The 24,077-nt window shown below is 41.0% G+C and overlaps 1 protein-coding gene across 3 annotated transcripts; it reads right to left on the bottom strand.

The window, feature by feature from the left end:
• Positions 1–592: 592 nt before the first annotated feature.
• Positions 593–14,406, bottom strand: ercc6 (excision repair cross-complementation group 6). 3 transcript variants are annotated; one of them, XM_080869097.1, is made up of 22 exons: positions 14,327–14,406; positions 13,541–13,746; positions 13,223–13,451; positions 12,932–13,052; positions 12,700–12,814; positions 11,402–12,113; positions 9,964–10,095; positions 9,485–9,643; positions 8,449–8,584; positions 8,030–8,200; positions 7,761–7,937; positions 6,403–6,519; positions 5,866–5,961; positions 4,982–5,200; positions 4,451–4,561; positions 3,846–3,965; positions 3,494–3,588; positions 2,864–3,009; positions 2,191–2,766; positions 1,885–2,050; positions 1,675–1,753; positions 593–1,582 (listed from the first exon to the last, which is right to left on the bottom strand). In XM_080869097.1, exons 2-22 carry the CDS (start codon positions 13,734–13,736, stop codon positions 1,136–1,138), a joined length of 4,320 nt encoding a protein of 1,439 aa, XP_080725223.1. In that variant the 5' UTR covers positions 13,737–13,746; positions 14,327–14,406; the 3' UTR covers positions 593–1,135. The 3 variants fall into 3 exon arrangements, 2 of the variants coding, with proteins under 2 accessions (XP_080725223.1, XP_080725224.1); XR_013970089.1 differs by having other exon boundaries at positions 1,523–1,582; positions 1,862–2,050; XM_080869098.1 differs by lacking the exons at positions 593–1,582; positions 1,675–1,753 and having other exon boundaries at positions 1,891–2,050; positions 2,175–2,766.
• Positions 14,407–24,077: the final 9,671 nt, after the last annotated feature.

Below are 24,077 nucleotides of genomic sequence, written 5' to 3'. Positions count from 1 at the left end.
CTGGCGTGCAGCGTTTATGTTATTAAAGGGGGAATATAATGATATTTTAGTTATTAAATGCGCGTAATTAATTTATGCACCACTGAAAATAAAGTTGTTATTATGACCTCGGTGAGGTGCGTGGAGAAAATTGAAATCAAATAACGGTTGATAACTTTATCCCAATATTTGGTCTAGACAACTCTTGACAAGAGTGCAGGCCTTAAGTGTGTGTGTGTGCTTCCTGTCAGCGCCTTTCCTCTCCATCCTCTGATGATTGCTTAAAAGACTAAATGCAATTACTCCTCATCTCCGTAGGTCGAGACACATTTACAAATAAACTTTAACTAGTTCAGGTTTTGCAGATTTTGCATAAGCCGTCGACTATTTCAGGACCCTGGTCAGCACCACAGTTAAATAAAAGGTATGTCAGCTTTTCCGTCCAATTTTGAGTTATCTTGTTATTTTAATGTCCTCACATTTACCTGTGTTCTTGATTCAAAACTGTCCCACATGTCTTTTGTAACCTGCAAATAGTTTGGCATATATTCATAATCATAAATCTTCCTTTACATCTGTGTATTTTTGAAATAACAAAGCCAGAAAAGCAGCCATCAGATTTATTGCATACAGTACATGCAAGATATGGAATTGCATTTATTTTTTTAATATAAAACACAGTTTTTAAAATGCCTGCAAACAACGGAGAGGCAATATTAATTTGTTTTGAAGTGACCAAAAACCCCTACAGTGTACAAGAAAGTTTATTATAAAATCTACAAAAACCTTTAGTGAGGTATAAAATGGCACCCTATTCTTAAACTTAACAGAAAGTTGGTATAATCTGACATCGCTGAGGTTTTTGAAGAACAAAGTTTGAGAGTAAACGCATATCTGAATGATATTACACCGTTTTAGTCAAATCAAAATAAATGAATTCAAGTATTACCAGGTACAAGCAACAATGAAAAAAAGAACAGAACAACTGCCAAACTCAATCACAGAAACTACCTTCAAGACTTGCTTAACTAATTATGATTTCATTAGGTAACCCAAGACTGTACGGCAAAATGTCTTTCCTGAACGCAAGCAACAAGAAGGTTGCAAGACAACAACTGTAAGCTTGAGCTTGAAGGGGTGTTTAAATGTTCTTCCCTCAGCGAAAGCTCTCTTTGAGTCTCCAGATGCCCTCCTGACCAGAGGTCCTATGAAAGTCACAGATACTCCTGAGTAGTTCTCTGAAGACAGGAGCCTGTTCCTGGGTCAGTCTCGGTTTAAAATATTCGAGCACTTCCTGGGTGGTGGCTTGTCCGTCCACACTCGCCTGGAAGGCTACAAAGTTGCGCAGATCCACCAACAGCTCATCGTGCTCAGTGGGCGGAGCAGCAGGAAGACTCCCTGCAGCTCCCGAGGCATCCTCCTCCTCCTCTTCTGGTTCTTCTCCCCTGGAGGGCATGCTGAGGTGATTACGGGCCTTCATCCGGGCCAGCAGAGAGGAGGATGACAGCGGGGTGGAATTCAAGTCACTTTCTGCACCCTCCCCGCTAAAATGAGCTCCCGAACCTGGTTTCTTTGACACAGACTTCTTTATAATAGCAGCATCCTAAACAAAAGAAATCAATGAATACACCCAAAAATGGCATCAGAAATGAAAAAACACAGAGTAACATCTTTTAATGAGAACCTGGCCATTACCTTGCATTTGGTTGAAGTGGGAACAGACTGAACAGAAGGTGTAGCTAAGAGAGAATTCTTCTTTTGTCCAAAGCGTTTCCTGAGAAGGCAAACAAGAGAATGCCTTAAATACATTTGAGAAAATGATAAGTTTGTTTTAAATTAAATTAGTGAAGTTCTAAAAAAACAGAAAAAGAAAAAATCCCACCGTGTCAGTGTGAGACTACATACTTTGCAGGGGCAGGAGGAGTTTTGAAGCGCAGTCTGCACTGCTGCCGGGAAATTTTAAGAGCTTTAAGGGCATCTTGAGCCACCTTATTGGCTTCTGCTTCCACAAGAACATAGTCAGGATTGGAAGACTCTATGATGGTGTCATGCTGCATCACACTGTGAATACCTGAGAAACACCATGGAAGAAAAGAACAGCACATTTGAAAATAAGAAAAAGAAGCTTGCCGTTTCGCAAATCTTGTATATAAAAATTTCTGATACTGCAGACGGTACAAAACAAACAAACCAACCAAAAAAAACTTCTACCAGATTTCTTGAACAGCTTTGCCAAGACATAATCGTCTGATTTCTTCTGGTCCTCTGCTGCATTGTCTTCGCTCTCGGATTTCTTAAATGTTCTTTTCTTTACCAAATGAGAGATGCGGTGGCCTTCGAATCGAGCATCCCGGGAGCGCTTGTGTTTCTTATGTTTGCGTTTGTTCAAGTCGTCCGAGTCACAGTGTTTCCTCTTCTCCCTGTGTTTCTGTGGGCTGGTCCGGGCAGAGTTTTTGTCTCTGTGCTGGTGAAAACTGGCTGAGTTTGAGGTATTTGTGTCTGGTTTGGCTGCATCACAGTCGCTGTTTTTATTTTGTCCCGCAGGCGCTATATCTACAGCATCCTGGTTGGTGCTTGGACTGTCTATCGGGACATTTTGTTTACCCTGAGAGTTTTTACTGCATGGAGACGTACTTCCGGCCCTTAATGTAGGAGTGTGCGTGCTGTCTGTACCTGTATTAATGAAGGTTGCTGAGGAGTGTTTATGTGCATGGCTGCTGTGATTTACTTTGTGTGATGGCTTTGGCTTTTCGGGTTTTTTGGGCACTTTGATGTCAGAACCTGTGCCTGTTTTTAGGGAGAAATAAACCAAAGTAAATAAAATTAAATCCCTCAAGCTTATTTTAACAACCCAATAACTGGACAATGAAATGTTTCAACAGACCTGCAAAAATAGCACTTGTCTCTGTTCCCTGACCTCCATCTGGATCAGCTAGAGTAAACAGCTCATAGATGTCATTTGACTTGAAGAACCGTCGCTGTTTGGGATCCTTCAGTACTCGATTGGTTAGGAACTGTTTGAAGATTTGCCTGAATTACAGCAGATAAAATACAGAATTACATACTTGAATGCAAGCTGCCATTTCAGCTCAGCATGCAGTCCTGATCCCCTGTCACCACAGAGTAGTTTGGCTGATGGATGAGCACATTAGTTAACCTCACCACTGTAGGTATCAAAACACAATGCCTGCAGTTTTTCCAACTTGCTTTCTGAAAGCACTTTACAGACAAAAAAACAAACAGAGCAACAGTTTAGAAGTCCTCAATTGGCCATTTAATAATGCAGGAATGCTTTTCAATTACCTAGAACCGGGACAGTGCAAGTACTAATATAGCAGTGATGTAAGCAATTAGTCACGTCATTGCCAATACTCATGAATGTGTGAAATCAACAGAAAGAAAACTGAAACAAAAAGGCTCGGTGAGAGAAAACACAATGGCCAACAGAGGATTTTGTTTTTGCAATTGAATATTATCCTTATAAAGTGCTTAGAAAAGTAAACTGCTGTCTGACCTGTGGTAGATTTTCTCTTCAATGGTCCCAGCAGTCAGCAGTCTATAGATTGTTACTTGCTGCTTTTGACCGATCCTCCAAGCCCGTTCGCGAGCCTGCGAGCAGCGTAACACATTCAGAGCAAATGATTAAACCGAGCATTCAGTGAGAAAGGAGGAAAAGCGATGTTACAGAGCAGCAGGTGAACCAGGCAACAAGAAATTGGAAACGCATGAAAAGCTGGCATCCAACAAGAAAAAAAAAAGTAGGCAATTTAATGTGACAAATCACAACTCTAAGGAACATTAAGACTCACATGAGAAATAATTCACTGAGTCAATGTTTTTAATTATTTTACGTGTGGCTGTCTAACCTGCGTGTCAGTACTGGGGTTCCAGTCTGGGTCATAAATGATGACTCTATTGGCTCCAGTCAGATTGACTCCCAGACCTCCGACTTTAGTGGTCAACAAGAAGATAAAAATGGATTTGTCCTGAAAAAGAAAAGAAAAGAGAGAAGCAGAGAAAATACTGGTGATTAATGAACCCAATCTGCAATTTCATACTCTCTTTGATAATCACTTTCGGCTATAATCCTGTAAAAAAAAAATTTCATTAGTAAATTGTTAAAATTTAATGCAAGTAAGATAACAATCTCCTGCTCTCAAATTATTCTCAAATTAAACCCTATTTAAAGACGATAAAACAGCTTTATCTAAATGCAGTGTATGTTGATCAGATTTAGTATTAGATACAACACATTTTTAAAAAGTTTTAGTTTTAAAGAGTGCTTTAATGCTAAGTGATATTTCAACATCTTCCACACACAGAAAATTGAGCACATCCACTTTGAACAACAGATTTTCATCAATTAGCGTCCCCACCTCGGGGTGAGAAGGATTCCACTGAAGCATTTGGTCCCTCAGGGCAGGATTTTCATTGGAAACACATACAGCCATTAGAGATGACTAATCCTTACCTCATTGTAGCGAGCGATGAGAGGCTGTCGGGAAGATATTGTAGTCGTGCCGTCCATTTTCAGGTACGAGTAGTTATTCTCCCTTACAAACACCTCCAAGATGTCCAGCATCTGGAAGGAGTGGGAGGATAAAGACAGCAGAAAGAGGAGATAAAGACGGGGAAAGAAGGGCTGAGGTTTGGATTATCTCTAAAAGGATTAGAGCAGATTAATATTACATGGACAGAGATACCGACAGGGAGGGTCTCAGGTTCCCTCTGAGGTATAATCTCATTGGTATTGACTGCAACAGCTGGGGCCTCCATCACATATACACACTCTCTCACTTCCTCACTTTTTCCTTCTGTCTCGCACGTTCACAGACACACTAAATTTAACAGGCTTATAGGTAGCTGGCAACACATGACACCACAATTTAAGATGTAAAGGAGGAAAGAATTATCTTGGCTTTACAAAAATCTTTTGTATTTATACAAACCACTGTTAATGCGTCTTTAATACTGGTGATTATTTCAGGAAAGTGTTCCTCACCTGTCTGGACTGAGTGAAGAGCAGGACTCTGTGGTCCTGTCTGAACCAGAGACGTAGCAGCGACTCCACAACAATCAGCTTGCCCGAGCGCTTCCAAAAGCCAAAGTGTTCCTCTTCAGTTAGCTGGTCCTCAGGGATTCCTCTCAGTATCCGGGGTCCGCCTGAGAAAAGGTCCGGGTGGTTACAGATCTTACGCAGAGCTATCAAACCTGAGAACACCTACATGAGACAAAAAGAAAAAGGAGATTCCTTCATGAACGCTGTCAGCAGAACTGATGTCAACTTTGATAAATTTACAGATTTTTACTGTGTTGCACCTTAAAAAAATCTACAGGAATGAGTTACATAATTTATTTAAAGACAATTTAGCCAGTTTTCCTGATGAAGGCCCAGTGGTCACTGCATTAGTAATGGTGGTTAATGGACTGAGAGTGACCACTGAATACGTCTGTAAGAGCACGCACGTGTGCGTATATGCATAATCTGTGGTCACCTCTAGCTCTCCAACCACGTCCATTTGGTCAGTGGTGATAAATGGTAGTTTCTCTCTCAAGGGTTTCACTACTGTGAGAAACACAACTGTACAACCTTCTCGAATTGAACCTCTTAAACAAGACCAAAGTCAAGCTATTAGGGGTTTAACATAATTTACATGGCAAAAATAATTTCAATTCCACAGATTCCACTTAAAGGTGGGGATCTTTAATTGTACGAGAGTTGATAAAAATCCACACAATGTCTCTGTGAGAGGGAGGTAAACGGAAATGCCTCTGTTAGGTGGTTAAATAATGCATGTCTTGTTCCAGGAAGTCTTCTACTTTCTTATCCTCGTAAAGTGTGTGTCAACCAAACACAAAAGCAGAACACAAACTATGAAGGCTCACCTGCATGTCCCCATTTAGTATTTGGTAGACCTCTTTGGAATCTAAGAAGCTCTGATACACTTGACGCTGCTCTGCTGTCAATCTGCAAAACAGAACCTACACACAGACACAAACACACACAATAGAGGGCAGTGTAAGAGTTTATAATGAGCAGTGAACATCCACTTTAAAGCCCCTTGATGAAGTGAAGTGTTTGAGAAGAGAAATTAGAAGGAAGCAACGGCTTTTTTTGAAGCCACCGGTGTCCTGAGGGACTGACTTAATGAGCAGAAGTGGACTGAGAAGTCCACCAGCGTCAGCCGCAAGGACAGACCAGAGACCAGCCGCCTTAATGAATACCTGCTTCTTTTACTTTACTGGGACTTTATTAGCTGGTTTCACCTGACAGGGGCCATGCACATTCATCAAATACTCCTTAGATGTGGCACATAATAGTCACATCCAATCAGATAAACATCTCCCCTGTTAAGAGATGCAGGCGTTAGACGCTGTTCAATACTTAGAGCAGGGTCAAGTGTCTTAGAGTATGATGAATACCTGTTCATTTTTGTCAGGTAAGGAGAGGTTAGCCTTGACGTCTGCCTTCATTCTTCTGAGCAGGTAAGGATTTATGGTGTCCCTCAGCACACATGCGCATTTAAATGCTGTCTGGACCTTAAAAAAATAAATAAAAATCATACCTTTAAGGATAAACAAACTGCTTTAAAACAAAAGGAACCTTCAGGTCAGCATGCAAAGCAAACACATACACACTCCTGTCAGCGCTCATGTTTCCTAAGGCATGGCTGTTGTTTGGCCACTCATCTGCTATCTCTCATCACCTCATGTTGCTGTCCCTCTAAGCGGTACAAGCCATTCAACATTGATCTGAGTGCTGCTGGTCTCGAGGGACACAGCCTTCTTTCATCAGTGCTGCTGGCCAGTTCCAGTGGAAACAGAGGGGGAGATTGAGACACACTTGGTCCACACTAGAAGCCCCACTGCAAATGGCCTGCTAAACTGTATGTAGGGTCAGTGCTAAAAGCCAGTTAGTCTTTTAAACATTAACTCACTGGGGATCCACGGGGGGGATCAAAGACACCCTTGGCAAAGCTGGAAGGGACAATAACATGGTGGTATCTTGAGCTCAATGGGGTAAAGTGGAGAGGAAAGAAAAAACAAAAACGAGGAAGGCAGCAGATGATCCAGTGATCTCGGCGCAAGCTGTTGAGTGGATTCACATGGGGCTGCAAATGCATGCCTCAGTAATAGAGCCTATATGCACATGCTCATAAAGCCCCACCTCAAACACATATGTTTTTTTTAAAACATACATCTAGTTGAACATACATGAACTTTATGTATCATCTCAGGGCCTGTTTTGCTGCTCTGAGAATATCGAGAAGAAGATAAGGCAGCAGAGCTTTGCCCTCTCTGACCATTTAATAACATTAATAATTAGTAAAGGTTTTTATTATCGACAGCGGAAGAAGCATCAATAGCCATCTTAAATAATTAAATCTATTCAGTCAGTGAGTTATTAACGATTGGACACTAATGACAAAGGGCTACAATTTAGCTCCCCGCCTTTCTACTTTAGCCTCTCCCTCTCTCACACACTGGGGATGCACACAAGTTTTCTTGCATGGGCCTACATTATCGTGCACTGCACCTAATGGCTTCCATCAAGCTTTCCAAAACTGTGCATACATGAATAGAAGGTATTTTCAAATTAGCATAGCCCATTTATGCTCCACCCTTATGATACAGTTACAGAAATAGTAGAGTTGTTGGATTAACTGGCTCCTGTCTGGAATGATATTACCATTACAATAACATTATTCCACTTCAAAAGAGGGAAAGGACACACAACCAGAACTGAAATAAATTATTATTTCACAATTTTGTGTGTGTACCTGTACAGGAGATGCATTGCTATATCCACCCATAGTAATTGGCACGGAGAACTGCTCCATAAAAACAGGCAATGTCCCCAGTTTGCCGGGGAACACAAAATCAAACAGAGACCACAGCTCCTTCAAATTGTTCTGCATTGGTGAGCCTGACAGGATGAATCTGTGAGGAGTGCGAAACTAGAGAAGAGAAAATTTAAAAAAATTATTAATTAATTACAACCGCATGAACTTTGCTTATGTTGATGCATGTGTCCATGAGTATATAATACCTGTTTGCAAGCAACAGTAACTCCAGCATTTGGATTCCTGATCTTATGACCCTCGTCCAATATAATGTAGTGCCAGTCGTAGAGCTGTAGGGTTTCCTGCATGTTCCTCACAGCTGAATATGAAGTGATAAGGATACCATGACATGCTGCTATTTCTGGAATGAGCTTTTCCTGCAACATGGGGGAAAAAAAGCAAAGACACAAACCTTAATATGTAAACCTTAATATAAACCAGTGCAGTTATTAACCATGTCTAGTATCATATACTTCAAAGAATGTACCAAGTAGGGCATCATTATCAATGTGGCTTTAAAAAGAGGGAAAGAGTGGGAGGTAAGGTCAGGAGCTAATACTGTAAACAGAACTCTAGTGCCCCCCAGAGGGAAAAAAAAGATTGTATAAAACTCATGAACAGCTACCTTGTTGCTAGTGAAGGACCCAGTTTCATGTAGGACTGCCACTCGGAAAAGAGGCCACCAGGTATGAAACTCCTTCACCCACTGGTGCATGACTGTAGCTGGGCACACAATGACTGTTGGACCCAGACCAGCATACCTACAGCGAAACAAACACCACAGACACGTGTTTAATCGAAAACCAGAGATTAAGATGGGTAAACAATGGAACTGTGTTCATTAAACTTTGGATAACCTGAGCAGGCTTCAGTAGCAAATCACAGCCATCATTTTTACAGTGTAAAATAAAAGGTCTTTTCCCTATTAAGTAAAATAATGTATATATGCTTAGATTGCAATGACAATATATGATGCATTCAAGGATGAGGAACAGCGCACAGCGGAATGATGCAACTACAAAGCCTTGTACTTACAATAAATCAAAGAAAGTGTGTGGAGATATCCTCAGCTCCACTGTGAAAATCTACAAGAACTTTGCCAAACACACACACAGGCACGCACAAAAGATACACTAATGGGCTGGTATGAACCTCTGCCTAGTGGAAGCTATTGATATTGGACCATAATTGAGTTTGCAAGCAATCAATTTGTGGGCGTCTATAGTAGACAGAGTATTGACCATTAGGGAAGCTCCACCCAATAAATGTACGAGTGTTGTTCGAGGAAGTAAAACCAGATTATCAGCAGCGCTCCGTCATGTTTTTGGCGGTTGATTTGTTGTCACCCACCTGCTCTACCCCCACCTCATGAGCCTGAAATTCATTTTAAGGGTTCACGCAGACACTCACTCTAACGCATTCTCACTTTCAACCCCCCCCCCCCCCCCCCCCCCACACACACACACAGAGTGTCAGTGTTTTCTCTGATGTCCGCAGTAAAAATAAATAAATAAAAAAAGTGAAGAGTCTGATAATTGAAACATGTTTAATAATTCAGATGAACACTCTCAAGTAGAAATCCCCCTACTCAAATATTCATACCATACAGACACACAGTCTCTGGAAACAGTTTGTGTGTACGCATGTGTGTGTGCGCACACCTGTAGTTGGACCCTCTGGTTCTCAGTTTGCTGTAGCTCAGTCCAGCCAGAAAGCTGATGACCTGGATGGTTTTACCCAATCCCATCTCATCCCCCAAGATGCCCCCTGCCTGCTGACAGTGGAGTTCCCACATCCACCGCACACCCGTCTGCTGGTACCTGAAAAGGTCATTGACATGAATGCAAACACTTGAAACACATGGCTGTAACAGCAACCATGGACAATCCACATAAACACACATAAAGGGTTGCCAGTAACCTCATAGATCAGTGAACAAATAAATTTGCAAGGCTTGCTGATGAAATAATCATTATTTTTTCAGAGCAGTGACTGTGATGCAGAACAAAGTACACATATAATCTTTATGCGAAAAATGTTTTATTAGTCCTTGTTATCACTTGATAAAAGTGGCTCTATCTACATGCATGGATATTTAACATAACTCATTCCCATAATCAATGTTTCGGACTGAACTTACTTGTAAAGCTTTTTCCAGAGGAAACCAGGAACTTTGAAGCCTTCGTCAAATTCTGCATCGCTGTCATCGGTTAGCTCCTCACCCCTTTCTCTCTTCTCCTCCCTTTCTCGAAGACGCTGACGCTTCCATCTCCTGTTGAGAAAATTAATATACACTGATGAAGTGTTTGCACACCGATGTGATAAAATGAATTTCTTTATTTTAGTTAGAAGCTCACAACCGCAAGGGGTAAGCTCAGTGAGCCTGGGTGCTGAGAACAAACACCTGCTTCCTCTTTTAAAAAGATGAATACACTACCTGAACAACAGTGAAGAATTCAACCTGTTTAAACTTTCAGTGATGTATATTGCTACAGATGCAAAATGAAAACAACTAAGAGATCCAAACTAAATCAGACATTTCAAGTGAATATAGTGCAAACCTAAACAGGATAAGTGGAGACTGGATAGAAAGGTGTTCTATTTGCACCTCTCGCACTCCATGCGTTATTTGAGCATTTGTCTACACAGGTGTAAGGATAGCGAATGTTTTGAGTTGAAGGTATTTCCCTTGAGCGGTGAAACATCTACAGCAAAAAGGGAAATGTTAAAGGAAAACAGTTTTAATAGTGCAGGAGAGAGGGCAGTTAGAGGCATAGTCGTCGCACAGCAAATGAAGATTGATACAGACAATTAGTAGTGCGAGTTCCCCAGAAAGGTGTGAGGTACAGAGGATAAGAATCCATCTTCATTTGGGCCTGGTCCTGTCACCCTGCCACGAAACTGGTCCTTAAGCTAGGCCTGGGAGACCACACTCTCTAATTAAGTCAAGACTAAGCATTGGTTCAGTTAATTACACTTTTCTGCCCCCACTCCACCTCCCACCCAACTACAAATACCGCCCGCTCTAATAATATCATTCCACGTATAAGCTAGTCTCACCGTCCATGCCGTGTCTATGCTGTGGAATTGACATTCAGTCACTATAGTGTAGAAAAAGGACACATGCCAACACAATTTATTTGGCAGCTATAAATATGAAATCTCATTAGGGCTGCTCTTCCATTAATTTGAGCATTAGAGTGAGTGAGTGTATAAAACCATGTGCAGGAGGATAATTAGGCCAGTGTGAGAGCAGAGAGAGAAGAAGAGCAGGGAGTGAATTTGCTTAGTCAAGAAACAGCTGCCAATCTCATCTGGGATTAACTCTCTTTCTGCACTATGGAGCCAGCAGAAAAAGAGACAACTGCTTCCTCCTTAAGTAAAAGGAATAACAATAGCACACAGCACTGCCATTACAAATGTGATGCAAAGTAAAAGGAACAATCTGGTGGGTTTTTGAGCAAGGCATATGCAGGCATAAGTTGCTGCTTTCGTTTTGTAAAAACTCTGCACACCTTTGCACCCAACCACAGATCTAAACATGAGTTTAGAGCAATGTTAGTAGTGCATGATCGTACCTTATTCGCTGCCTATAATACTCCAGATCTCCATCATCTTTGTATTTTTTCGGTTTTCCCTTGTCATCATCCTCTTCATCTGTACTTTCAGGGTGGTATTCTTCCTCACTGTCACTTTTCTTTACTTTTTTCCTCCCTTTCCCTTCGGTTTTTCTCTTGTATGGTTTCAACTCATACTCTTCATCATCATCTCCAAAGCCCTCCTCCATGGCTTCTCTCTCCTCTTGGTCAGGATCTATTCCTTCATCACTGGGGAGGTACTCTGACCCCTCACTGTCTGTCTCCTCTCCTTCAGTGTGACGTTTTCTCCGTTGCTTTTGGAGCTGTGGCTCAGCCTTGGCCCGGGCCTTAGGATGGGCCTTTAAAGCAGTTACCTGGAGCTTTCGCATACGCTTACGCAGTTTTTTATCCTTGGAAGATGAAACAGTTCTTTTGGTTTTCTCTCTTGAATCTCCACCGGTTCCAACCCCAGAGCTTTTCTTCTTCTTAAGGAGAGGGACTCTCTTCCTCTCAGTAGCCAACTTGGCCTGGTCTGCCAGGTACTGGTCAAAAGCAGAGTTCTCCGCAAGCATCAGTTTTCGTGGCTCCTTCTTTACCTCCTTCTGTTGGATTCGGGTTCCAAAAGGAGTCATGTGACCTTTTCGGATAAGCTCTTCCCATTCGGTCTCCTGAGATGGCATAAGCATACTGCCCAACGTGGATGGTCCCGCTTCTGGTACAACACACACAAATACAGATTCAGAGATTTTCTTCACTGCCAGAATCAACACGAATGCCTACAGGAAAACTCTTAAGGATTCAGAAGGGTCTATTTATGTAGGAAATACTTCGGCTAGTGTGCAGGAAGTATGTGACTGCAGGTTAAATATGCACCGAATAACTCACGGAGCAGTCATGGAATATACTGAGAGCATAACCTTTATTACAACTGAGGACAAGTGTAGTTATGGGTTCTTTTTCACAGTACATGAAAATATTTCTTGCTAGCTTGAATTTTAGGTGTGAAATACATATTATGTGTATTGTTATGTGTGAAAACAGACTTGTGTAGCAACAAACAATACAAGAGGAGAGTTGTCACACCTATTTAAGCCTGTGTCAGAAGTGAAATCTGCTGAAGGCAGAAAGCAAATGGACACCCTGCTATTCTAATTAATGCACAGTAAATTTCCTTCATCAACCTAATATGGACCATAATCAGTGAATGCTACAAGTTAGGCATCTTGGCTGCCACAAAAATTGCTTCCACCCACTGATCAGTGGTTAATGTTTCCAGTCAGTACACAAAAACACGTTACCTTCCTCTCCATCATCTTCTGCCAAAAACTCAAATTCCACCCTTTGAGTGTCCTCTCCTCCCAGAATGGCTTGAAGTCGCTTCTGTTTGGCTCTGACTTTCTTCAGCTGTTTCTCCTGTATGACAAGTTTTTTCATCACCACAATCACACCATTATTATTATTATGTTATTACACCATCATCATATAAACCAGATTACTTTATTTTAAAACGTTACACATGTAGTATTTTACCTTATTTTCTTTCTGTCTTTTGACAGACTCAATCTTCCTACTGATGTCTTTACTGGAGGCTGCGTAAGGAGAAAGCTGCTCAATAATCTTGTTGATATGTTTTAAAGATGCTGTAACAGACCTGCAACACACATGATTAAAAGCAGAAGACTTATTAGTCCCTTGACGTTTTGCTACTTGTTAATAAAAAATTTTTTTAGTTTATAGCATCTCAACAAAGTAAGATGATTACTTCAACACAACACACACAAACCATTTGTGTTTTTGTTTTGTTTTTTTAAATTCCTGTACCTGACATCATCCAACACAGACTGATACTCCTTCTCGGCTTCAGCTTTAACAGCAGCCTGACTGGCCTCCTGGATCGCCTCGTCCACTTGCTGCAAAACACCTTGTTCAAGTATGTGCTGGTCATACACAGCCACACCAAGACCTTGGAGCTCATCAGCTCCCGAACTGGCAGAAGCTGCTTGGATGCGCTGTCGGTCAATCTGCAGCAATGCTCCAGACCTTTTCCCAGCTAAATGCACCAAAGATAACACATGAAATGATTTTATAAGGATATAATGACATTCTCCATCTCCTCTCTCAACATGCTGCACAGCTCACCGCTGTTGCCCTCCCCAGGTCCAGTGTTGGCAGGATAGGCTGCAGCAGCCTCCGGGGCCTGACTGTTTTCAGGGAAAGTACAGACTGCTGAGCCGCCTGTAGCTCCATCCTCCTCCGTTCCTCCCGGGGTGAGGGCAGCACTAGCCGGGCTAGAAAGAGAGGAGGGCACCTGGTCCTCTGTACCGTCTACAGGCATAGTGAAGCAGCTGCCAGAAGTGTCAAACAGATGTCAAACAAGTCATTTAAGCCATTGTCTCGTCTAAGCTGTTAAAGAACTGCTTTAAATAGAGAAATAAAACTAAACAGTTATTGCTTGTCGCCTTTTTATTGCGTCCAAAAAGGCTGCGTTAACTCTGAACGGTATTATGTAATGATCGGAATCTAAACCAAGCTTATATCTATGGTTAATAACGATTAACGGAAGGGTCTTAAACTAATTATGTGAATGTGGAGGCTCGTAATGGGAAGAAATGAATGTAAATAATACCAATTTAAATTAAAGAAGGTACCACATTAGCGGTTAGACGCTGAGTTATAGGATAGGCATAAAACTGAAAGAAACGTTAAAGTCTCTCACAACCTATTGTTTACGTGGCTACGCTAACCTGCTAAGCTAACAGTGAGCCGAACATCATCAGCTGTTCAGCTTCAACAAACAGAGGACGTTCAAAGGACCAAACATGTTCAGATATGTTCCTACTACAGCACCCACTGTTTCTCGCTGTTTGAGTAAAATCTGGTCCATTAAGCCCAGCGTCAAAGCGACAGTGACAATGAGATACTCACAAAACGTGCAGTTATACAACATCACTGGCTCGCTTTATGTCATATTGCTCACCAGCCGCTTCCTGGTTTCCGGTGTTAGTGAAGGCATCCGTTCAATGATTAACTTGCTGAACAGCGCCCTCTGCTGGTTGGCAGCAGCAGAGAACATTGCACTCTAGATGGCGCCACAAAACCACTTATTTTTGCCTTATCATTGGAGAAACTGTGAACCACATTTTCAAAAACAACTCTTTGCGTTTTTAGGGAACTACTTAGACACTTCAGTCATTATTAATATGCAAGAATGTGACAAATTAAAGGAAAATGCCGAGAAGATTGAAGATCTGGTGGGTCTGCTACCTGCTTTGCAGGCATTTTTTGTTTTGTCTCCTTAGAGGGAAGGATCACTGCAGATCAGCACAGAAGTTATGATCTTTATCTTGTGATAAAATTCTTTTTTGCACTAATGGCAGAGGATGACAATGATCCCATTTACAGGCACAAAGGATCACAGAGTGATGAGAACGTCATAAAATAACATGAATCATACACTATGACCCCGACAGTCATCAGACCTTGGCTTAACCGAACAATGATTGTTGATTTTGGATAAACATGTTAGGCAGAACTCTTTATCACTAAAATTAAAACACCAAATTAGGGCATTTTCTTTGGAGAGTAGATTTCTTGGGATTTGTAGAGTCACACAGAAACTTTTCTGGTGGCACGTGGGGCTCCCACATGTTACTAAGACACTATATATTATGTTTTTCCTCTAATTTGCCAAGTGTCTGTGATTTTTTTCTGAGTCTTGGAAAGCCTACGCTTCATGGATGAGGAGCTCCAAGTATTTACCTCTGAGAGGAAGTTTATTTCCACTTTCATGCAAAAATAAATGAAGGGCTTAATTAAAATTTCCTCTCCGTCTTGCACTTTAGCGCATGAGCAGTAGTCAGTAATCTTTCCAAACAGTGTTATCTGTGTAAGCAAACATAGCTATATAAGGATGAATATTGCTGTCACCCTTGGCTTGTGAATGTAGGAAAATGGAGACATTTTCCTGTTTTATTTGCTTAACCAGTAAATGTGGGTCACCTTCAGGGGAACCTCTCCAGAGATTAAGATTTGAACTAAAAGAAAAGTGTGCTGCAGCAAAACCTTGTAGTTTAGTTAGTAGAAGACCTGCAGAGTGTAGAGCTGTGATCAGGTAGCTCACAGCCACAGTGTTTTCCTTGTTTTTTTCTTTTCTCTCAGGGTAGTGTATATAAGGGGCCCGCATACAGGAGTCAAGAAGGGTTAAATAAACTATCGAGCTGCTTAAAAATCATCATAGGTGGCAAATAAACTGATGCATTCACACGATGAGCTGCAGAGAGGAATGCAAACCTCTATCTTCCCCTTCCATCGCTCACGTATTTCACCAGTACTTGCCAGCCTTTATCAAGAGAAGGAGGAGATAATATTTAGTACACAGCTGTGCTTTTATGTGCTTTATAATGTAGGGAAAGTTCAACTGGTTAAGTTTAACTGATAGACCATGTCAAGCTCACAGGTAGCAAAAGTGTTTATCTTAAATGGATGTAGTTGTGATAACTCCCACTTCTTTGTATGCACAGAGTAGATTGTAGATTTATAAGGCGTATGAGGGTTGGGTGTAAATCTCCCAGGGTGCCGCGGAGTACTGTTAACACTGCTGCTCTGAGCTACTTTGCATCCTGACAGTAGAATAACACAGGGGGCAAGATTTACAGGCAGTGTTATAGGTTCGAATTTATATGTGTGAAAATCGGGGTGGTCCTTGCTTTTTATGGATTTTGTGTCAAAATACTGTAAATGTTGATACATGCTCCAGTATGAAGTTGTGTTTCATCTGCTGTCGCTGGAACACAGTCCTCCTCGCTTTCAGTAACGGTAACTTTTATTATCTCTCTGGGACCAGACGAATTTCTTGAGAATGAAATCACTTTACAAGAATTTGGTGAGGCAGCTAGGGAGACAATCAAGGGAGCTCCTTGTGGTCATTATCTTTGTTTATACAGTATTCTTCTCATGAATCCAACAGTTCTCATAGGTGTGCAGAAGATGTTTTTCTCCTAATTTAATTTATAGGTTGTATTCTGAAACACTGGATCACAATAAACAGAAGGATGCACGTCCAAAACGTACTTCCAACTGATGGCAAAGATTTATCTTGATCTTAATCTATGTTGATATTGTGAGGTGGCTGTGGCTCAGGAGGTAGAAGAGGAATAACCCGCTAATCTGAAGATTGGTGGTTTGAACCCTAGTTGCTCCAGTCTATTTGCCAAAGTATCCTTGGATACCAAGATAATGAACCCAGAGTTCTTTCCAATGTGTTCATCAGAGTGTGAAAACCAGATAGAAAACAGTCCGATGTGGAAAAAAGTGCTAGTATGAATGGATGAATGGCACATATTGTACAAAGCGCTGTAAGTGCTTGAGTAGAGTAGCGCTTGAATACAGTCTCTATAAGAACTGGTCCATTAGCTGTGTTGATGAACCGGATCCTTTCTTTAGCCTCGTACGAAAGATTTTAATTTTTAAGACTTTCTTTTGCTGTGTGGACCTGTTTAGACATCTTGTGAGGACAAAAGTACCTGTCCTCATGAGTTTGAAGGCAATTTTCAGACTCAAAATTTTTAGTGTCAGGGTTACAATTAGGTTATGGTTAGGTTTAGGCTAAGAGTTAGAGTTAGGTATTCATTTTTGATGGTTATCGTAAGCAGCTAGGGATAGTGTTATAATTTCATGTGGTCCTTTCCCCCCACAAAACCTAATGTATAATTTCATTCTTCTCTGAATGGTCATGATGGTGGAGATAGGTTTCTCAGAGTAATTCCATGGCTCTGGGACATTTTGTTTCCCTCCCACTTCATTCTTCAAGTGAATATACTGGAGATCTGTTATAGTTACAGACCCTAGTTTCTTCTCAATACACACATTTACACAAGGAGAACAAATGAATGAATGAATGATTTATGAAAATCTGATTTACAAAATATATGACAACTAAATGCATTGACACATTCTTTTATTTGATAGTTGCATTTGATAGTGTTTTAATTCAAAACATTTGCCTCTTTCACCTTCTTAAATATGTGATCATATGTGTATCTGTTCATCCTGTTTTGACATTTTATGCTCTAAAACATTAACTGATTGAGGAAGGAAATAATTGGCAGAGTAAATGACGGTGAAAATAATGAGTTGTAGTCCAAGAATAAATGTTTTCTTACATATATACAGTTCAATTTCCGTGTCTCAGTTGACACCTAATACATTTGTGGGTATATAAACATACACATGTAGGCCACAGGGATAGAGTTACCCTATGTCACACTTCCATTTGTCACAGTGCACACATGTAAGCATATAAATACATGACTTCAGAGGACATTACATTGAGTTACATTCATTTCCTGCAGATTCATTATAACCGTAACTACTATTTGACTAACCTTAACCTAAAATTGAACCTTAAATCATGTCTACACCTTACAGTTCAATCATTTATGTAATGATGGCTTATTTTTTGTCACTATGAGAAAGACACATCCTCATGATATGACTTCATAAACAGATTCTGGTTCCTAAAAGAAAGAAAGAAATACCTGCCTCACATATAAAATATTAGTTGTCATAGATACCTATAAATACCTATAACTAAAAAATGTGTGTGTGTTGTGTGTCTTTGTGAAATTTATTAACACAATGAGCTATTGTGATCCATTGTTTGGTCCATTTTTTAAAGATTTTTTTTATTTATTTATTTATTTTTAAATTCTGGGAAGTCTACTTGACTTTGAGTCAACAACCGCCACAGCCTTCACTTCTATTTGTATTGTGAAATTCTTGTCCCTGAAAAATCCCCCTATAATTTTGATAAAGCAAAATAAAAGCAAAACTGAAACTAACAAACTCACTGTGGAAGCTCACTTGTCCTGAAGCCAATAGTAAAAATGCACTGCAGCCCTGAACGCTTCTATTCATCACCCCACACCGGGCATATGAGAACGCAAACATCTGACGAGGTTGGATTAGACATTAAATGGTCTTTAGCCTTACAGCTCCCTGGAGCAAAGTTAGTGTGATGTCTGGTTGTCACGATTTGCATCGATGTGAGAACACTGCAGGTTGTCTTCTGGGGTATGTTCAGCCAGTGAGTGGTCATCACATGGTCTGCCTCCTGCACATCCCACCCAGGCAGACAAACTCTCCAAAACCAGCACCCAAGTTAATGTGTAAAGACGGCTAAAGATAACTAAAAAAGCACACACACACATAATAAATTCCTCTAATTTCAGCTGCTGATGTGTGCGGCATTAAGTTGAACCCCTGCTTCGTGCTTCTTTGTTGAGTGCCTGCTTCATGGCCCAACTGAGCAGACATACGGCCTATGATGTTCTCTTAAGCCTCAAAGTGGTAAATAAATCAACATGAGTAAAGCATCGTCATGTCTATATTAATGTATATTCCAGCCACAGCATGCTTTACACATGTGTGTCAGTGTTGGCAGTGCTAATGTCTCCCATGTGCTCTCCTGTCCCAGCTAATACATGTCTGTTTGTGTGTCTGACAATAATTACAGGGGTGGGCTAGGCTCTCATCCGGGTGCATCAGACCACTGCCATGCTGCTGTAAATGTCTAATTCATCTGGATGTGATTCCACTCAGCAGCAGGTGTGCATTTACACATAACCACATGACAGATCTACACTGCTGCGCTCTTTTAAAGATCTTGAGAAAAAATTTGTTTCGGAGGTGAACAATTCAGAAACGTTAGGCCTGGGGAGAACGGTTTTAATCGTCAAATAAAAGGTTTTAAAGTGATTCCTAGAGAGCACAGGAAATCACCTGCATGCAAGCTCCAGCTAAGGCTGAGCACATTTGAACACACACTGTATGCCTACCTCTTCCAGGTCAGCTTGTGTCAACACATTAGTGTGAGTTCACACAGAAGTGTGCATTTAGTAGTCCTCAAACACAGCTGGAACAAACCACACCAGAGAGAATCAGGATGAGGTCTGTGTGGTTCGGTGACACATCACATGAAACCACCAGAACCGCAATGTGGGCAAAACGTATTGTATGAGTACTTGCGTGTTTATGTGTGTGTGCCTTTGTGTTTCACTGTGCGAGAGCTGGCTTAGCTCTGCATCACTCTCCATTGATAACAAGACTCTTCTCTTTGCTGCGGCTTGGAGGACTCCAACCAGTGATAGCTGCAGACCACAACACAGAAATCAGGACTTGTATGATGATATACAGTGGCAGCAGTGCCTCACAAGACCTTGACCTGAAACACAAGCAGAGGGAATACAGTAGAACGGATGTAAAAGATAGCTTGAGCAGAGACTAGACAATTCCAGACCAGAGTATATTTTACTTTTCCAGAGGTCTGATTTCCAGCATTCGGTTCGCAAGTTGCTAAAACATACATTTGTAGTTGTCAAACTGATGATAGATGTACTGTGGACAGTTGCCTCTGGTAAAAAAAAACAGCAGTTTATCTGTCAACTCATGTGCGCAGGGAGCACCTAAGAAGGCTGATACGGTAATGTAAACTTCCTATAACAGGAAACCTTAAAACTACTAAGATCTGTTAACCTCCCAAATGTTTAAACTGAGTTATGGCTCATGCTCGACAAGCTACAAACAGTAAAAATAATTGTGAATTCAAATCTAACTCAAACACTTCACCCGTACTGCACATCTAACTGTGCAAATGTTTTTTCATTCAGTTTTCTCTCCACACATCTCTCCATCATTCAGCTTTCCAATGTGTTTATTTACAAGCTAGTAACACTAAAGGGAACCTTTTAAAACCCCCACTATCAATACAGTTAATTATCAGCAGCTTATCTTTTGTCTTTAATACCCTCTTATTGACTGGCATGGACAAAAAAAGAAATTCCAAACTGTCAAACACTTCTCACTTTTATTTGACTCGTTTGCCTTTGAGCTGTGATTTTCCACGCCTTTCAGCACTAACTGTCAGATTCCTCACATTTCTCTGTGCCGCTACCCTGCGGTGCGAGATAGGTTTGATGCTATTGTGCCCACATGGGATGCATCTATAGAGAAGTTTTGAACAGCCCTATTGTTTGTTGTGTGCTTGTTCTCTCAGTCTAATAAGAAACATGTGTACTGTCATCGGAAATGTGTGCTGAACACACAGAACTTTGACTGTTGGACCTCTGTGCAGAGACCTCACCCAGTGGGAAATTATATTGCAGATTGGCAGTAAACTGAAGTGATACAGCACAACATCGTGAGTCAAAGGTGGTGGAATGCTGAACCAAGATGTACAAAGGATCATAAGGGTAGATGATAAAAAAAAAAGGTGGACTTCCTTTTTAAAAAGTAGATTATCAGATGTTTTTTTTTGGGTGGGGGGTGGGGGGGGGGGGGGGGGGGGGGGGGGAATGAAAATACTGGGATTTCCCAAAGTTGGGACAAATAAGGGCACAACCAATAAAAGTAATGTAAGATTGGTGACAAAGGTCAGCTCAAACTTCGGGTTCAAAACTCTCTCTTCCTGCCACTGCATACTCCAGTTTGCTGGGAACAGGAAACAACTCAACACTTCTTCATAACTCTAGAATTACATTATCTACAGTAAAACCTCAGCCTCGGGAGTGTTTATCTGCTGAACAGACTTGGATAAAAAACCCATTACATTTTGAAATTATTTATTTATTTATTATCTCAAAGGATTTTGCTACTTTGGTGCAGATATATATTGAGAAACTAAGTATAAAAGCATCTGCCTTGCGTTATGGCTAGGGAGTTCATACGAAAAGTGAGTTTATCATTGCTGTTGGGTCACGTTTAAGGTTGTGCAAAAGAACACAAGACCCTGGCAAGTTTTTCATGAGCCCAGAGGTCACAATATGCTTGCAATCTAAGAAAGAACATGAAGTCCTTTAACTGGGCAAGCAAAGGCAATTTATTATATGTCATTCATTTGGCAAATGCAATTTGGGGTTCAGTGTCTCTCGAGGAGCTGGTGAATAAATCACCGACTGTCTTTTATTAAATATACTTAAAACAGAGAGAGAAAAAATATAAATCGAAAGACTTTTATTAGGCATCAAGAAAATCAAATTTGATTCATGTTTATTATTGTTTATTTTTCGTACATTTTCCAGTTGTAAGATGGTCTGTGGTTGTAAGATTGCTCAACTAAAACTATGCATTAAAAAGAGACAGAAGCCTTCGGTCCTTATGGAGTTTTTGCCTCAAGGGAGTCTTTTGTCCATACTCCCTGTGTCTGCCTGTCCATCTCTGTGATCCCCAACTGATTTATAACAGGAGTGTGGGGTGTTGTGAGGGGACGATATGCTGCTAGGGGCAGCCCTCAGTATGTCAGCATTTAGAGTGGTTGATTTATTCAAGGGAAGGCCCATGGACCATGGAGTTAAGGCTGCTCATAGCCGACAAAGCTAGGAACAGGCCCCAGCCTACCCTGGGAATCATAAATTACCCGAAAGCTTTGTTAGCAGCTTTGTCTTCTGCTCCTGCCCTTCTGCCACACTTACCCTTTATCCCCACTGATTTGGCCCCTGTCCTCACTCAGCATGATTAGAAGCTTGCCCCACGCCATCCAGCCAGGAGCAAACAGAGCCGCGGGGTATGTAGCAGTAGCTCTACTTTGCCCGATAACAGAAAGGCCTAAGTGATTTTGTTGCTGTCCCCAGTGGAGTGAAAAGCAGTGAAGCTACATCACTCTTCACACTGGTAGCATGCTGCTAGCACGTGTAGAGATTTGCAGATTTGCAGACTTTCTTTCTGTTTTTTTAAAACTGTCTTTTATAATCTGATACATGTTAGAATGATACGATGAGAAAAAACTGACCAGTAAAAGTAAATGCATGCATAAGATTAGCTAATCTTCTTAGTGGACCAAATCAAACATGCTGCTGTCTTTTGAGACCAATTTTAATCGCAGATGCAGAATTATTTCCAGCTGCACAAAGCTATCAACTGTGGGAGGCAATGACCAATCTAGTAAAACAAGCCAGTGCATTGCAGTAATATATGAAGTGCTTCACCAAATCCCTTTTACAAAACACCATATCACAGGTCAGCAGTGACTTATTTTAGATGATCATAAGTACTCTCTGTCACTTTCTCATGAAGTATTTTCTCTGCCAGTATGTTCTGGTTTCTACACTTTCAACAGAGACTTGGCAAGCCAGAGCTTCAGGCTCTGATTGCAAATGTATCATGTGTCCCATCAGAGTATAAAGAGTACATTAAATTAGCCCGGTAAGCATAAAGTCTATTCTGTGTTAAGACTGAGTGGCACTGGCCATAATGTGACCCTTTATTGTAGGGTTTGAGGTAACTCCACATCTCTTGCCAAAAGTATACAAGACTGAAGAACAGCAGATTTATGTATGTGCACTAAAGACACTTCCAGATAAATGAGGAGTACTGCTGGGAAAGTGAAAGGCTGACTCAGGAATAGATAAAATGCCAAGAGTCTTGAGTCTTGAAAGCCTGTAACCCAAATCTGATATCAGCTCTGGGCCGAAGAATCAGCAAAGGAGACATGCCGGTGAGTAAAAATAAAACCTTTGTGTGTGTTACAGGTCAGCAGGGAAGCATAAAGTGAATACTTTCATTCGCATTCTTATTGTGTCTTGTGCATCCTCTGTCCTCCACCACATCCTCTGTCCTGACAGTTCACAGTCACCTAACAAAGGTGGGCAGTCATGGAAAATACAGTTAGTTCTCTGCTGCTGCCAGCCGACTCGACTTCCTTTCATAACCCACAACTGCCCTTCCTTCCCGGCTCTCTTCCCTCAGCTCCCTTGTTAGTGATTGTTAAATGACAAAGAGGGGAGCACACCCACCTAAAAATGCAGTAATGATAATTCAAATGTACACTGTTTTTCAGTTTTTCAGTTTTACATATTGGGGTGTAATAAAAAGAAAATCTGTAGTTTTTTAGCAGGTGTTGCTTTTTTTTTTTTTTTTTAAATACAGCCTCGAAGGAACAACAGCACATGACATATAAAACTGCATCATTAATTATTTGACAAAAACAAAACCAAAATACGGAAACGGTGTGTAAAATGACTAAGTATGCCCTTACTCCTTCCATAGGTATTAAGTAAGAACTACATCATCCAAGCCTCAGTTAGCATGTTGTAAGTTAAAGTTCATGACAGTTGGAAAAAGACTGGATAAATATGGCTTGTTTAGAAGAGTTGCCACAATAAAGACTCTTCTCTCTAAAAAGAACATGGCGGCACAGTTTAGGTTTGCAAAGTTGCATCTGAATAAAGCACAAGACATCTGGAAAAATGTCCTTTTTACAGACAAGACCGAAATGGAGTTGTCTGTCTTGTCTGGTCATAATGAACACTGCCATGTCTGACATAAACCAAACACAGCATATCAACACAAACACCTTAAATCCACTGTCGTGTACAGTGGCGGAGGGCTAACGACTGGGTTTATTTTGTAGCTACAGGACCTGATCACCTTGCAGTCACTGAGATGACCATGAACTTCTCTGTATTCCAGAGGCAAAAGGGAAGTCATCTGTCTGACAGCTAAGACTTGACCCACATAACAGGTCATATAACAGGACAATGAACTGAAGCACACCATCAAATCTGCAACAGAATGAATGAAAAAGAAAACAATCAAAGTGTTGCAATGGCCCCAAGTCCATATCTGAATCAAATGTGGTAGTAGGACCTTAAGGGTCTCAGTGAACTGAAACAACATTTAAAAT

The sequence above is a fragment of the Rhamphochromis sp. 'chilingali' genome (genome assembly GCF_963969265.1).
Source record: "Rhamphochromis sp. 'chilingali' genome assembly, chromosome: 20".
Classification (NCBI taxonomy): Eukaryota; Metazoa; Chordata; class Actinopteri; order Cichliformes; family Cichlidae; genus Rhamphochromis; species Rhamphochromis sp. 'chilingali'.
This window is presented reverse-complemented; position numbering and strand designations above follow the sequence as displayed.